Source organism: Watersipora subatra, chromosome 11 (assembly GCF_963576615.1).
Source record: "Watersipora subatra chromosome 11, tzWatSuba1.1, whole genome shotgun sequence".
Taxonomy (NCBI): domain Eukaryota; kingdom Metazoa; phylum Bryozoa; class Gymnolaemata; order Cheilostomatida; family Watersiporidae; genus Watersipora; species Watersipora subatra.
Genome location: NC_088718.1, coordinates 39,941,327 through 39,956,445, shown reverse-complemented (window position 1 = coordinate 39,956,445; position 15,119 = coordinate 39,941,327). Strand labels below are relative to the sequence as shown.

At 35.4% G+C, this 15,119-nt stretch overlaps 2 protein-coding genes across 3 annotated transcripts in view; both read left to right on the top strand.

Annotated features, from left to right (window-relative positions):
* The first annotated feature begins 175 nt into the window (after positions 1–175).
* LOC137408781 (unconventional myosin-VI-like) overlaps positions 176–15,119 on the top strand; it is a 70,381-nt gene continuing 55,437 nt past the window's right edge. The window contains exons 1-4 of the mRNA XM_068095364.1: positions 176–212; positions 2,973–3,134; positions 3,799–3,865; positions 6,357–6,430. Coding sequence (XP_067951465.1) covers positions 3,015–3,134; positions 3,799–3,865; positions 6,357–6,430 — 261 coding nt within the window. The 5' untranslated portion in view covers positions 176–212; positions 2,973–3,014. The remainder of the gene's footprint in view (positions 213–2,972; positions 3,135–3,798; positions 3,866–6,356; positions 6,431–15,119) is intronic.
* On the top strand, positions 201–2,581 carry LOC137408783 (uncharacterized). 2 transcript variants are annotated; one of them, XM_068095366.1, is made up of 5 exons: positions 201–1,111; positions 1,244–1,291; positions 1,407–1,613; positions 1,803–1,978; positions 2,128–2,581. In XM_068095366.1, the coding sequence occupies exons 2-5, from the start codon at positions 1,265–1,267 to the stop codon at positions 2,417–2,419; spliced, it is 702 nt and encodes a 233-aa protein (XP_067951467.1). In that variant the 5' UTR covers positions 201–1,111; positions 1,244–1,264; the 3' UTR covers positions 2,420–2,581. The 2 variants fall into 2 exon arrangements, with proteins under 2 accessions (XP_067951467.1, XP_067951466.1); XM_068095365.1 differs by having other exon boundaries at positions 201–1,291.

Below are 15,119 nucleotides of genomic sequence, written 5' to 3'. Positions count from 1 at the left end.
TTCGCCAGAAGATCTAACGCTGAGTTTCAATAAGTAATACATACCGTAGTAGTTTGCAACCCACATTTATCTAATTTTATAACACATACATTTTTATAGTCTGTCGTTTTATGCTTTTGATTGATCAGATTCGCCAAAAATAATCTACGATCGCAGTCTACCTCCATGGACTGATAGCGTAGATACTTCTTTTTATGAAATCATTTCTTCCTGTAAGCCTCTTTTTATAGAATGTCTACGTTTTACGAAAGAGCTAAAAGTACTGATTACACTATGAATATGTGTAGGCTTGTGGATAATATACATATTTTTAGTGTACTAGTGCATTGACTGTGCGTTGTCTTCAAGTAGCCTCCGAAAAAGTACTTTCGCTGAACTTAGTTGATTGTCGGCAGATATAGAGTTTCGAATTTTTCAATTAGTTGTGCATATATTTACTAATATTTGCAGCATATTTATTATACGTTAATAGGTAAAAGCTCTTGGTTTAACAAACTTTGTTTTAATTTTTGTATGTTGTTATCCTTCCTTTGGTACGGTACATTATGTCTAGTCTCAGCTTTCTCCCGACAATTCGTTTTGTATTAATCGCTTAAACGTTGTGTCCAGACGTTTCTTTGTGCTACAGTCTTACGATATATGTTATTGATTTATGTGCATATTATAGCGGGTTTATAATTATAACGATTGACAATCCTGGTAGCACATATTATTCACATGTTACATTTTCGCAGACGTGAAAAAGAAGATCATGTGGCAATGTTGTTTAGTCCCCTTCGTCGATCTTTTTAAACATTTTGAGACAAGTTTAGAATGCTGCAAGCTTTGATGTTGTGTGTCGTGTAGCAGGATAATCTAATTCGGCTTACGCTGCTAGTAAAACAGCTGGTATAATCGAGCCAGCGACGAAAGCCGTATTAAGGCTTACTAAATTATGTTATAGCTGGTAAATGCCTACTTACCTATTTAGCATAAAGCTGTCAACTACCAGTGTGTATATATATTGACATTGTCTCAACAGAAGTGCATTAACACAGGAATCGTGATATTGCTGGGGCATATCTTGCCATATAAACAGTTTCGTGACAATCATTGTTTGGCACTGCAGAAGGTAAGCAGATTTTCCTCTCATGTGCTAGAGAAGTGTGTTTGCTATGTGTTTGTATGTAACTTCAATATGTGTTTACTATTATTATTTGCATGCCTAGCGTGAATGAACAATAGTTATTTTTTATTCTTTCAGTTGTGCTACAAATACAACTCAATGGAAATGGAAGACATTGAGATACAGGTGCGTGAAAAGAATATTTTCCATAATTAAGTTCACTGTATTAATTATAACTTGACTCGTAGTGAATATACATTTTACTGCTAATTGTGTGAATAACCTGCTAAAATATAAATAGGTTTGGACGGAGGAGCAAAAGAAGTCGAGATGGGAAGAGCTGTTAGATGCTTGGTTTAATTTTTGCAAGTACGAACCCATGAATGCAGCGATTACTCATCTTCTTGATGAAGGTCCTAACAAGACGAGTTTGGGCTTAGTTCTACGAGATATGATGCAGTTTGATGACACGCCTCTGATCGTAGCTTGGGATAAAGTTAATAAGAGGGTAACTGTATAATAAACAATTATTTATTGAAGCCTTGTATCTTTAAACAACTTCTTCAGTTGTGTAAATGCAAACGATTTGTAGATAACCAGATTATTGAGGTTGTGTGTTTTTGAAATGAACTGATCATGTTGTGCCTACTGAATGAAAACTGAACAAGCTTAACTGTTTCTACACTGTTTACTGCAGGTAGCTGGTTGGTTGTATGCTGTGAGTGAACATGTGGGTAAGACTGAAGAGAGTGATGAAGCATTGTACAGTTTCAGCAGATATGACTTTGATCCAGACACTCTTCATGGTCTCAAAACTATGATCAAATTTCTTGTGGATTTGGCCAAAAAAGCTGACATCTTGAACAAGTTTGGGTATGTATGCATTGCCTTTTTATCGACATAAATGGATTTTTGTCTTATCCTGCGATGCTATTGTTGTGTAATTGTTGTGCGCTATTGTTGTTGAATAAAGTGAAAGCTATTTGTTACAAATAGTAACCTATGCTATTATGTCATTGCAGGGTGGATAAACTAGTGGCTATTCAAGTTACTACTGTTTGCCCGGAGTACAAAAAGCGAGGAATTGCAAATACAATGACTGCAAAGTTTTTAGAAGTTGCTAAGGGTCTCGGATTTTCTGTAGTTCGTGCAGAGTCTACTAGTGCCTATACACAGCATAACAAAATTAAAACATTCCAATTTGAAAAGGTTTTAGAAGTGGCATATGCAGATGGATATGCAACATTCTCAGATATGCCTGAAGACATTAAAGATTCTCACAAAACTGCAACTATTTTGGTTAAAAAAATTTAGTTTTCATGATTTTTTCTTTTTTGTCTTCCTGAATGATTACTTTTGTTGCAGTTTCAATAGTTAGATGACGGACTCTACATTAATTTTTGTTTGTCCTTTAAATGTCTTTTTTTATTTATCTTTTTGTACTATGTAATACAACTAACATTTCATTATCAATAAAGCTATATTTTGTTGTTAAACTTCAAATCCTGTATGGCAAAATTGGCAAACTCTAAGCAGAGAAATTCTTACCAATTGTCAATGACAGATTAGGAAGTTGTGACAATACCTTCTGCGCCTTCTGTACGGGCATATGTAACTAGTAGATGTTAACACAGTATGTGGTCCATCTACCAGTTACTTAGATCAATAACAATTGCATCAGTTACATAAACAATAGATCCATCAGCTGTTTAACTTTTCAGCATATTCAATGTAATCTCAGGTGTTAGGAAATGACATAAAATGAACAACATAGAAACTTGCTAAATTAACCAGTGTTTTCTCCAACGAGAAAAATGGCAATTGTCATCCAAGCAGTGATTTCACGCAAAATGTTATTGAATTTTAGGCAACTATTGCATAAAGCTGTGAGGATTCTCAGCTTTTTATTATGGCCCAGATAGATGGCAGACTGATCTGGTACCCTTGTCCAGTATCTGGCTTTGCACTAGGAAAAATAACAGATCTTGGAACTGAGGCTTTTACTGTTTCTCCACTCTCAGGAGGCAAGGTAAACGATATCAATTTCTCACTTGATCCAAACGACAAGTATTTTTCAAATTATTTAAAAGTGTCAGATTGCCACAACCCTGTATTTCTTCACTGTTAAGAAATTTGGAACACTAAACACAGACTAGATAAGTTATACTAGATTGCGCTATAAATTTTATTGTGTGATCGAGGTTTTTAGTCTATCAACTCAAATTAGCAGTATCACATACAGTGGTGTGCAAAATTAACTGGACCACCTTTGTCGGAAAACTAAAGTTCTCATTTTCATGCACATGTATGTGACATGAAATGAGTCAATAAAAAATATCTGGTGTGATCATGCATATACAGATATGAACTTGTGTTTTCTAATAGAAATGCGTAATGTAAAATATAATATGTAATCTTCAACCATTAAAACATAAACTGTTCAGAATTTAGCCTACATACTTATTTGGAAACATAACTTTACAGCTGTTTGGTTTACATAATCGAAATCATGCCAAATGAGGATTGATTTAATAGATAATTTATGGTTATTGACTAATTTCACAATGAGTAACAATGTTGTAAATGAGAATTTTAGTTTTCTAATGTGGGTGTTCAGTATATTTCATACCCCACTGTAGATCTGTAATAAGAACTACATGTTGTATAATGTTTTTTTTTGTTGGTTTTTTTAGCCAGTTGTGTGTCCATTTGATAGGATATTTCCTGCTGAAGAACAGGATAAAGATGTCGAGGATAATTGTAAGTGAATCTATGTTATTTATTTTAAATGTTTATGACGCTAAAGAGGTTTGCTGGATCTAAAATGCAACACTTAAAACATTAAAGCGGAGGTGATTTAAAGTAAAATAACCTAGGAAAACTACAATTCGGACAAGTTTTGTAATATAGAGTAGTGTTATGTGCTTGTTCTTTTTATTGTGGTACTAGTTATGCCGAGGATTCGAATCTGTCTTACTACCTAAAGTTTTATGAGCGAGAGCTAAGTGTTTGCTGCTACTGAAAAATTCTGTGCACATTTTATATACGGTAATTAAAAATTTGAGAAGTATAAAATCTAATTCACATTTTGTGATTTAAGATGACAGTGTGACCTGCTCAAATGTTTTCTCTTAGATCAGAATTGTCAGAGATTTCTGAAATGTTAAACTATCAAATGCCTTTAGACCGCTCAAAGGTGTATTAGCTATGTAGTAGTGGTAATTATGTGATAATTATCCTTGAAATAGCTTATTTTCTTTAAGTCTTAGCTAGATTTAGTTGAATCTTAACGCTTTTGATACCTCATTTAACAGCTGAACAGTGGTTTAGATTAAAAATAACAAAGAACTAACGCTTTGTGTTTCGTCCCTTCCAGCTTCAAATATTTTTGTTCAGTGTTTTATTCTCTATTGGCTTACTTTGCATTGTGCTAGGTCTGTGATTTAACTAAAGTTAACTCCTGGATGAGATTGTTTAGCACAAAGTGAAACTGGAGTATCAGGTGATGCATGCATTGGAAGGCCAATTTAGTGTGTTGTTTCTTACTGACGAATGACTTCCAGGTGTGAGCTACCGTTACAATTTTGGTAGCTTTTTAATTTAACGTTAAACCAGAAAGATTTGCAAACTTTCCATCTGTCTTCAATTTATGACTTATTGCTCATCTATATCTAAGCCATATTTTATGTCATATTTTATATTTTTTCCAAGTTGTTTTGTTTATACATTGTTAAGGATGAACTCACACCATTTTCTATGAGATTTTATCAGCAATTATCGGCATTTATCTGTTATTTATCATTTGCGATTGTTGTTGATATGTGAGGTGATCTGACTGCCAGGATGTTTCAAGATTAAAATCGACAAAACTTTATCAAGTTTAAAACACTCAGATAAAAATGCATGCCGAAATAGTTGATATAGTTGGTGTCAGCTATCGCGTTCAAGTTACAGCCTTACGTGTCTCTATTCTGTCGGTCTCTTTGCAACTATAGACCTCATAATTGCCCTTTCGCTTGATCTTACCATTTTAACCATGATCAAGTTTTATTTATTTTAATCTGGAAACATTCTGGCAGTCAGATCACCTCAAATGTAGAAAAATGCCGATATCTTCTGATAAATTCTACTAACATTTTGTGTAAGCTCATCTTTAAATCAAATGTATGTGTTCTTCAATATCTATCTGAGCAGTTGCTGTTGTTTTTTGGCAAGCTTTCTTTAAAAGTTGACTAGCAACAAAATTTACATTACAGTTATTTATTATCAGAAGCTTCACCATGTCTTAGTCTGCTGTGTTGTAGGTTCAAAATATACATTGGGAAATGTGATTACAAGCTCTTAAAAGCTCAAAAACAAACAGTTAAAAAATGGCCGTAGGTTGGAATCCCTTATTTTGATGACGAATTCCACTCGACGTGGTTATTGTTTTTACACATGAAGTGAAAGGCCAATAAAATGCTCAATATAAAACTTTTCGTAGCGCTAGTTAATGACAAACACTTCAGGTTCTACTGGAAAGCCCGTATCAAATATAGATGCTCGATACTTTACAGTTTCGTTTCAGCTTGGTCTAACCATCTAGTCATAATCTGATCATGTGACCCATAATTTTCGCCAAATGACACGAACATTTTCTGCAGCATTTTTTACCATCACCGGTGACCAACCGGCTTCACATGTTTATCAGAGGATGATATGCGCCCCTCAAGCTAAAGTTAAAAAACTAAACTGATTTTTAGATAAGGTTTTAAGATAGTGCACAAAGTGACAGTTTTACAATGATAATGAAATAGACAATGTAAAACTGTAAAGACAATCGACATGATTTTATTGAATGCGTGAAGTATATTTGTGAAAATATTCTGACGAATGAGGTTACATGAAACTAAACAGAAGCACATTATGTTCAACTACGTCACATTTGAGCTGTTTTGGAGAGGGATTCCAACCTACAGCCGTTTTTGGGATCTCTGCGATTAACTGTTTGTTTTAGAGCTTTTAAAAGCTTGTAATCACATTTCCACATATTTTGCACTTACAACACAGCAGAGTAAGACATGGTGAACATTTTGATACCAAATAACTGTAATGTAAATTTTTATTGCAAGTCAACCTTTAACCTTTCATACTGTTCGCTGTTTGAGTTAGGCTGAAGCCGAGTTCAGTTAGTTCCTATTGCATCATCTCCAATGTATTAAATTCTGTACTGCCTCATATTTCTACAAACTTACCTGGCATGCTCTTACAGGTGCTCTCATGTATCTGAATGAAGCGACTCTGTTGAACAATATTGGACAACGATATCTCAAGAATAAGATTTACGTGAGTGGCTATTTTATTCCAAAGCTAGTAAGTTAGACAAATATAAGATTGATAGGTGATAATAGTAATAAGGAAATATTTATTTTATTGGCATGGCCACTGTGTGACTCTGGGTGATGAGCCGGAGTGCCATATGTGCCAAATTCACTTAGTTGCTATACATCCGAACCATCGAGAAAAAAAATTGTTTATATTAAAATTTTGAATAGTTAAATTTTTTATAGCTACAATTTTTTAGCTACAAAAAAGCGCGATTATATTACAAGCTAGCGTTGTTATCGCGCTTTTTTGAGCTCATTTTTCTCGGTATTCGGCCTATTAAACATCCTGTACTAAGCTACGAGCAGTTTTAAATAGTTCATCTACCATTCATAAAAGACTGAGATTATTTTGAAGGCTGAATTTAGATAATGATGGGTTTTAAGACACCCATCTCTATCATTCTAAATTGGACTAAACATCTCCAACTTCCGTACCTAAAAAGCTAGGCTACGTCACATATTTATGGGTGGAGCTTGTTGTGCGAGATTGTGTTGTTTTCGAGACCAATATTGAAATGCTGTAAAAAAGCCTTCATGACTTGGCAAGTTAGTGGACCAATCTTTATTTTGAGTACAAAATCAGAATAAGCGTGTCTGATTTACCTAGCGAAACCGATAAAAGTTGTACGGGGCAGTTATGGTTTAATGCATGCCAAGACGCATTTTTTTGTTTCTAATCAGGAAGATCATGGTGAATTTATATGGAAAATGATGCTAAGATTGACAAACTAGCCGTGAATTGCTTGGAGTGTGCCTGCTTTTTTACGTTAAGTCGCAGATAATACGCCGATCTCTGGCTATCTGCTCTTACAACCTCCCTCACACAAGAATCTTTTAGTGTCATTGAACGCCCATTACCCTAGGACACTTATATTTCGCTAACATTTAGTTTTGTGAGTCGCATTCAGAGTAAAATTTTGCTGCAACGTAATTTCGCAGCTCTGATGAGTGCGCAAATATAGTGATGTGAAAATAAATGCAGTAGAACAAACATAATTAGATTCCTCAGGTTCAGTTCACCGATAAGAAAAAAAATTCTATTTGGGACTAGTTTGTAATTGAGAACCGCAGGTAGCATGGTGTGGGCGAGATCGATAATGCAATTTGATCGCTTGCTGCCATTTGTTTCTTGGACTATCAATGAACAAAGCTATTTAATTTCGCGTTTTCGCTCGTTCGTTATGATAGTTTAGTTTCGCACATGAAATTTTGGCGAGAGGATGACTCCGTGAAAACGCGAAAGTTAGATGACGCGAATACATAAGTGTCCTAGGGTATATTATAGTAAAGATGACTCTACAATTACGGATGCCAGTTGATGTAATTGTTTGTAAGATGTCGATTTGCTTATTTTTTATGACAACTTTCTCTGGTTTTTGCTGGAGAGGAAGTTATTTATTAGCAAGACACAGTCACCGCAAAACCTCTATTTGAACACCATGGCGCTCTTTTTTGCAACTCCCATAGTGGTGGTCAAATAGAGGTGGCATTCAAATAAAGGTGGCATTCAATCTAAGGTTTTTTGGTACATTTTTATTGCATTCTCTCTAGTGATAGATCTGTTATGTATAGGTTATACCAGCTAACATCTCATGTTAGGGATGTCTGCTCATAATATTATATGCCACTAGTAGTCTAGTACCCTTCACAGTCTAGTGTGCTGCAAGAGATTGCCAATATTGCCGATAAACCCCAGAAAATAACTATATGTACAATTACCGAGACATACTAGAAGGCGAACGGTTGGTGCCGGTCACAGCTGGCCTGGCCACCAAGCCCATTGTCTAGATAATTCAAATCTTGCAAGATGCAACCTTTTTTCACAACATTAGACAGACGGATTGACATGGCTCTTATTAGAGTAAAAGTTTATATGTATGCTTCTGTATTACGTTGCTACTTTCATCATTTTTTGTACACAATTCTTAGTTAAAGGCAGCTGAAACATCTGTCATAAGGACTAATGTTGAGACAAGACTAGCGTGAATGCAGCATACCATATATTGTTGTGCAGGTGTGCTTCCATGTGTAATAGAGTCAGTGTGGCCAGCTCTCCCCTTTAATGTAAACTTATGTCTAAGTTGAAATAAAACAGTTCTAGGCCTGCAATGGCTTGATTAAACTACTAAATTCAGGAGTCCTTAACACTGATGCCTAATGTTTCAAAGTGGGGTACTGCTATACATGCAGTACTCTAGATTCTAGATTGTATTGACAACCTTCTATATACTGTGAAAGCTTTTAGAGTAGCACATTTCCTTTTGAACTAAATATCATTTTGAAGCTCCCAGCTTGCAGAACTCTATAAAAAATCAAATAGAGTAAATAGTTTTTGTCACACTCTGTCAAAGAAGTGATGTGTTAGAGGCAACTGAAGAAGCATAATGGATGCAGTACACCCAGTCTGATAGAATGTGTATATTTGTTATGAATAGAAAAACAGATAGTTTTGGTGTAAAACTCTTGTTGCTGAGGAGAAGCTTTCTAGTTTTCTCTACTTTTTATCCTTCGTTACAAAGAACTTCATAAAATGTTTCATTAGTCACTAATGTTCTGTCAACAACCATTTTTCATTTTTCGTTCGCAGCGTTTTTCGCAATGTTTCAAAAACTATTAGTTCAATTGACCTGAACTTTCGAATTATACTGACGATGTATTACCCTGGCGATTATACTGACGATGTATTACACTGGCGATTATACTGACCGATGTATTACACTGGCGATTATACTGACCGATGTATTACACTGGCGATTATACTGACGATGTATTACACTGGCGATTATACTGACGATGTATTACACTGGCGATTATACTGACAATGTATTACACTGGCGATTATACTGACGAAGTATTACACTGGCGATTATACTGACGATGTATTACGCACAAAGCAACCAAATTTTGGAATCCTACGTAAACTGAAAGTACTGAAAAACCAAGTGAAATTGCAGAGCCAAGGCTACTCAGGCCTAGGATCAAATGGAAAAACAACTCCCCAAGCTGTCTCGGGCATAGGCTTTAAATTGTTCAAGTTCTTTGTTTTAAAACTATTCATTTAACTTTTGGTGTAGTAAAACTTAATCACATTTTGTTTTTGAATTATATCCTTACATCTACAGCTATCTTTGGGTTTGTGTGACTTTAACTTGATTCTTATTACTGCCATAGTAGTATATTTTACTAATACTTGGCCCTAGAATAAAATGGGATGTACATATTCTAGATTTGGTCTCAAAGCCAAAAGTTTATTTGCTGCTAGGTAATTTGGTTTCTACTCTAAGCATAGTGACGGCATATCCAGACAATTACAAAATATTTGATAATTATTTCATTACTTTACCTTGCATGCGTTTCTATTTCAATCGATATTTAAAGTGTTTTTTGATGAACTATGAATTATATATACAGTTACAAATAGTAGTAACCTGGCAGTCTAGTGTACCGTGAGAGATCATCAGGTGTAATAATTATTCATATAGTTATTCCAAATGCCGGAAGGTGGTTGATTGGTGCAGGTGTTAGAGTGTTAGTATAGCTAGCTAAGTATTGCTAGTTCGAATTTAGTACAAAGCCATCTTTTTTCCAACCTCCAACCATACCTTCAGATAGATGAGTGGACACAACTTATTATAGTAAGGTACGCTGGCAGTTCAGTGTGCTGTAGGAGATCATCGGAACTAATAATTATCTGCACAATTATTCCGAAATGAAGCAAGGCGGTCAATTAGCACGTGTGGTTGTGAGCTGGGCAGATAAGTCGAAAGTCGCAAGTTCAAATCCTATTGAAAGCAATCTTTTCTCCTAACCTACTAGCGTGACTTCTTTGGAAAGACCGGTAGACACAGCTTATTATAAATTATATATATATACACCTTTTGTTTTGTGATTACATCAAGATTTCTGTGAAGATTTCTCAAGAGAAACATGTAATTCTATGCTAGGGTCTTTGGTGATGTCAAACAACTCTCCATCTGATTGAAAGTGTCGCTATCACGTATTTGCGTTAAGTCAGTTGAAAAAAATGTTGCCTACAACCGGGCGAGGCTGTCCACTGTAAGGGCCATAAAATCAAGACTCTTGGGAATTAATGCATGAACAGTATTTTTATTATTATCATCCTCTTCGTTAGTCTTAGTGGGTGACTTTGAATGACTGCTAGTTGCCCTTAAAGTTATTTGATTTGTTGTACATATTCTTAAAATATAATAATATAAAACAGAGGTCTACCAAGCAACTTTTATTTTTCGTCAAAAATATTATGACTTTGCTAGTATCGCTATAAAGAAATTCATGCATTGTGACTGGTTTATTGATGCATATCTCTGGGGCTTTGCTTGAGTGCCCTTGTTTATGACCTTCACTCCCTTGCGCATCCCCAATAACCATTTGCATCAGTGCCTAGCTCACCTGCGCCATAGTGTAATTCAAGAACTTATGGTTTCATAAACATTCACTAGTACTGTCACGTTCGGTATAACGGTGTTTGTGTTATCATATAATCTCTGTCAAGTACAATGTAGGTTTAGCTGTTGATCAACGCGATATGGTCTGCATTATATCCTGTGCACTAGATTATGCTACAGGTAGTGCCCTGTCAGAGCCTTTGCCATCTTTACCTGATCTCCACTTGATTTTATTCTCTCCCTCTGATCTCCTTCTTCTGCGTTTAGTTTCTGTGGTGACCTTGACTCTTAGTATGCATTTGCTCCTTGTCGATTATATTTACCTCATCCCCTTTCTCCTAATCTCTGCTGTCTTGTGCAGGAATGAAATGATAATAGCAGACTTGAACAATTTTGCGGGTGTATTTTATGAATTGTACTAGTACACTGGCTGTCTAGTGTACCGTGAAAGATCATCAGGTGTAATAACCATACATACAATTATTCTGGAATGATAGTGGGTGCTGGATTGTCGTAGTAGGTAGGGCATCGACGTACCATATCGAAAGTCACGAGTTCAAATCTTGTAGGATGCTCTCCTTTTTTTCACAACACCCAGCTGTGATTTCCGACAAACAGACATGGCTTTTATTGTAATAAAGATTTTACTAATCGCTAAATTTATCTTATTATTATATAGTATTGCTGGTTCTCCTCACAGTTACTTATCACTAAAGTACTTTTAGAATAAGCAGTATTTTTGACCGCTTCATTGTTTCAAAAATGGGAAAAGAGGAATTACATGCTTAAACGGCTTACTAGGCCTACTAGCACAGACTGTACCTGCAATATTACTTGCTTGCGGTATATCTTCGTTTCTATATCTGTCTCAGTGTTATAGCTAATAGTGTGGTCAGCAATTCAAACCTCCTATTTGTCAGTAGCCATTTACTTTTCAATCTATTTTGGCTCATTAAAAATATTTTTTAATAAAACTGGTTACCTAATATCCACTCTTTATTGATATTCTTTGTTACACAATGAATTCTATAAGACCAACAATTCAAACAAGGAATTCATTGGCAAAAGGAGGGGGTGGCAGGTTGACAGTGATTATGGGTTACAGTTATGTTAGTCAGAGTTCTCTAGTTCATAGAGCAACTGTAGGAGTTTGACCATCAGGTGACTTTGTAACTACTATCCATCGTTTTTTTTCACGTCATCAAGTCGTTTGCACATGCGCTCGTTCACGCAAAAGTCGCCATATTTGTAGAAAACGATCGTTTTTCTATTATTTAATAGTACTTTTTGGTGTTGTTTTGATACCATAATAAAAAATTACAAAGCATCATTTTCAAAAGTTCATTGCAAAAGCTATGTGTTTTTAACGATAAAGTTGTCTACAAAGATGGCCGATAACGATAAAATGGCGTCACGAAAAAATGAGGATTGATAAATACTTACGTATAATAGTAGTCATATCATCATGGCTTTGAGTTCTAGATTTTCATATCAGGTTTCAATTCGGGTAATCAGCCGTTCAGTTTCTATAGCTAACAGTTATTTCTATACAAATGTGTCTCGTTTGTCCTTGCACAGTAGGCATGCCAGGATGATGCATGTAGTTTAGTCTTCATTGGCTCACCATTTCTACTTCCTGCCATTTTATTACGGGTTTACCTTTTCAGTCACGGGTTATTAGGTATAGCGTGTTGTTTATCATATCAAACCATTAGGTTTGCTGTATTCAACTGCTCTAAGGTTGCTGAATGGTTGAGTTGATCAGATGTTTTGATCTGACGATTATGGAGAATGTGGCATAAGGGTTTATGGAAGAGTGTTGAAGTTTCTGTATTCTTCATACTAGATGTGTTAGCTGTAATAAAAGACAGAATTTGTTTTCAGTTTGCAAAGAATATGTTGCATGAAGTTTGCTAACAGGCACTATTCTCTACCAGATATCATTCCATGACTACTTGCATATGTGGAAATTCGGGGATACATGAAACATTCTTAAAACCACTCACTATCACTCAATAACCTTTTACTTACGGCTGTATCCTCCTTGGCAATGAAATTCTGAATATATTCTATACAAGCTATAATATTTATTTGCAACAAAATTTTATAAGTGATTTCTAACTGTATTGTAATAAAAATGATTAAAACGAAACATGCATATGGCTACCTACAGTATGTCTATTGATTGTGCTGTTTTATGCAATAGTCATTATGTACTACTACAGGAGATAAAGTTACTGAAAATATTACAAAGAAAGCGAAACTATTTTAATTCAAGTAAAAGAATAATGGAAACTTATGATAGATTATTAGAATGAAAAGAAACAATTGCAATAGGTCTACTGAAAAAGCATCCCAAAATGGCTCGGTTATTCAACGTGTGATCGACTAACATACAAAGCTATGAACTCTACTATTTTATTCACTTGAACTTAATCGCAGACCTATCAAAACTCGGCAATGTTGAATATTGAGTCGTGAATAATTATAAACTGATCCAAATCATTATCACCCTTATACCGCTCCACTGGGGACTGCCATTAGCACATTTCTTAAATTTTGGACTTTTTGAGAATTTTTACTGGATACTTGAATTGGCCACCGTTGAGTCACATCTAGCTGGGATTTTACTGTACAGCAAGCATTCGGTTATCCTAGCCTACCAATATCTCAGCCTGCACACTGTTGGTTCGATCTAGAAATCTGAAACAACAGCGTGAAAATAAACTTGACCTTGTAGATAACAAAGCTTGTAAATTTATTTACAGCCTTGTTGCTCATTGTGCATTTAGTCAATAGTCGTAAATTGTATATTTATTGCCTAATTAATCCTCATATTGTCCTGATTTCAAATATGTAAACTAAACAGCTGTACAACTATGTTTTAGAATGATTATTTGGAAAATGATGTTATGATATAATAATGACTATTCTGAACATTTAATTTTTTGATGGTGGAATATTCTGATCATACCTCATATATTTTATGTGCTTAGTTCAAATCTACAATGCCTACTGGACAAGATTTTGGAAACAAAGAATTTATATATACAATTTTTAGAAACCAGAAATTATTTCATAAAACCTGGTGATATTTAGTCCAATCATTTTCATGATATTGGTTCAAAAACTGCAACTAATCTGATTTGGGTGCATCCTGCACATTATTTGATGGTATATTCTGAATCTTGACACGATTTTGAATCTAGTGGTATACCATTTATGTTTATTTACAATTAATAAAAACAGGAACAACAAATTATAAATGAGTTTGATAAATTTGTTCAATGACCAAAGGTGGCTCACTTGCTTTTCCACCACAGTACATAGGCCTACTTCACAAACATACCCCAATCCAGTAGGAATCTGGAGGTACTTTTAGTACCATGTCAAAGCGTCATGCTCTGCTCATAAATTTGCCTAGAAGTTCCCGAAGAGGATGGGTGAAGCATTCCTTGAAATTAGTAGGTGTTTGCTAGTAGAACAGGTAATAGTAGCAAGGTATGATTGTGGGAAGTCTTATCATGGGAATGCAAGCGCAGCAGATAGTAAATATGATATCACGGAAGGGTGTTAGTTATCACCTCTTACCTAAGCACTTGAGGCAGTATTCATCACATTTTTCCTGGTTTTATTTGCCTTGGTTACTACTCTATTTACTCAACATCTTATATAGAGCTGATTGTTTGATCACAGATGGATCAGTGCAGACACGGGTCCATAGGCAATTATAACACTGATAGTTAACTAGCATGATCTATGTACATCTAGGGCGTCAGGGTGGCCTAGCAGTAGTGTCTGGTGGTTCGAGCCCTGTTTAATGTCGCTCTGACAAAAATCTCTCAGCAAGCTTTCAATCCTAAATTGCTGGGTCTTTCGGATCTAGACCATAACTTGGAGGCCCGTGTACCACACTGACAACTTGGGCACATTAAAGATCCACCTCTTTCCTTAGCACATCGGGTTAGTGAAATGGTTACCTGGCTCTGTCAGACTCTGTCAGACTGGACGTGTTGTAAAATCTTGAACTGTCAGATTCTGTCAAAAATCTCGACAGAATTTCTGTCAAGAATCAAGAAGCCCTTGATAAGTATTTGGGCCACCCAAGGTAGCTTATAAAAAACTAGTCCTGGCCGTGTGTTTCTCTACTAGAGAACATGACCACACTACCAAGAATTGTCACTACATGACAGAAGCATGCCGTTACTACTTTACTCTATGTTAATCTGATGGCAAAATTTA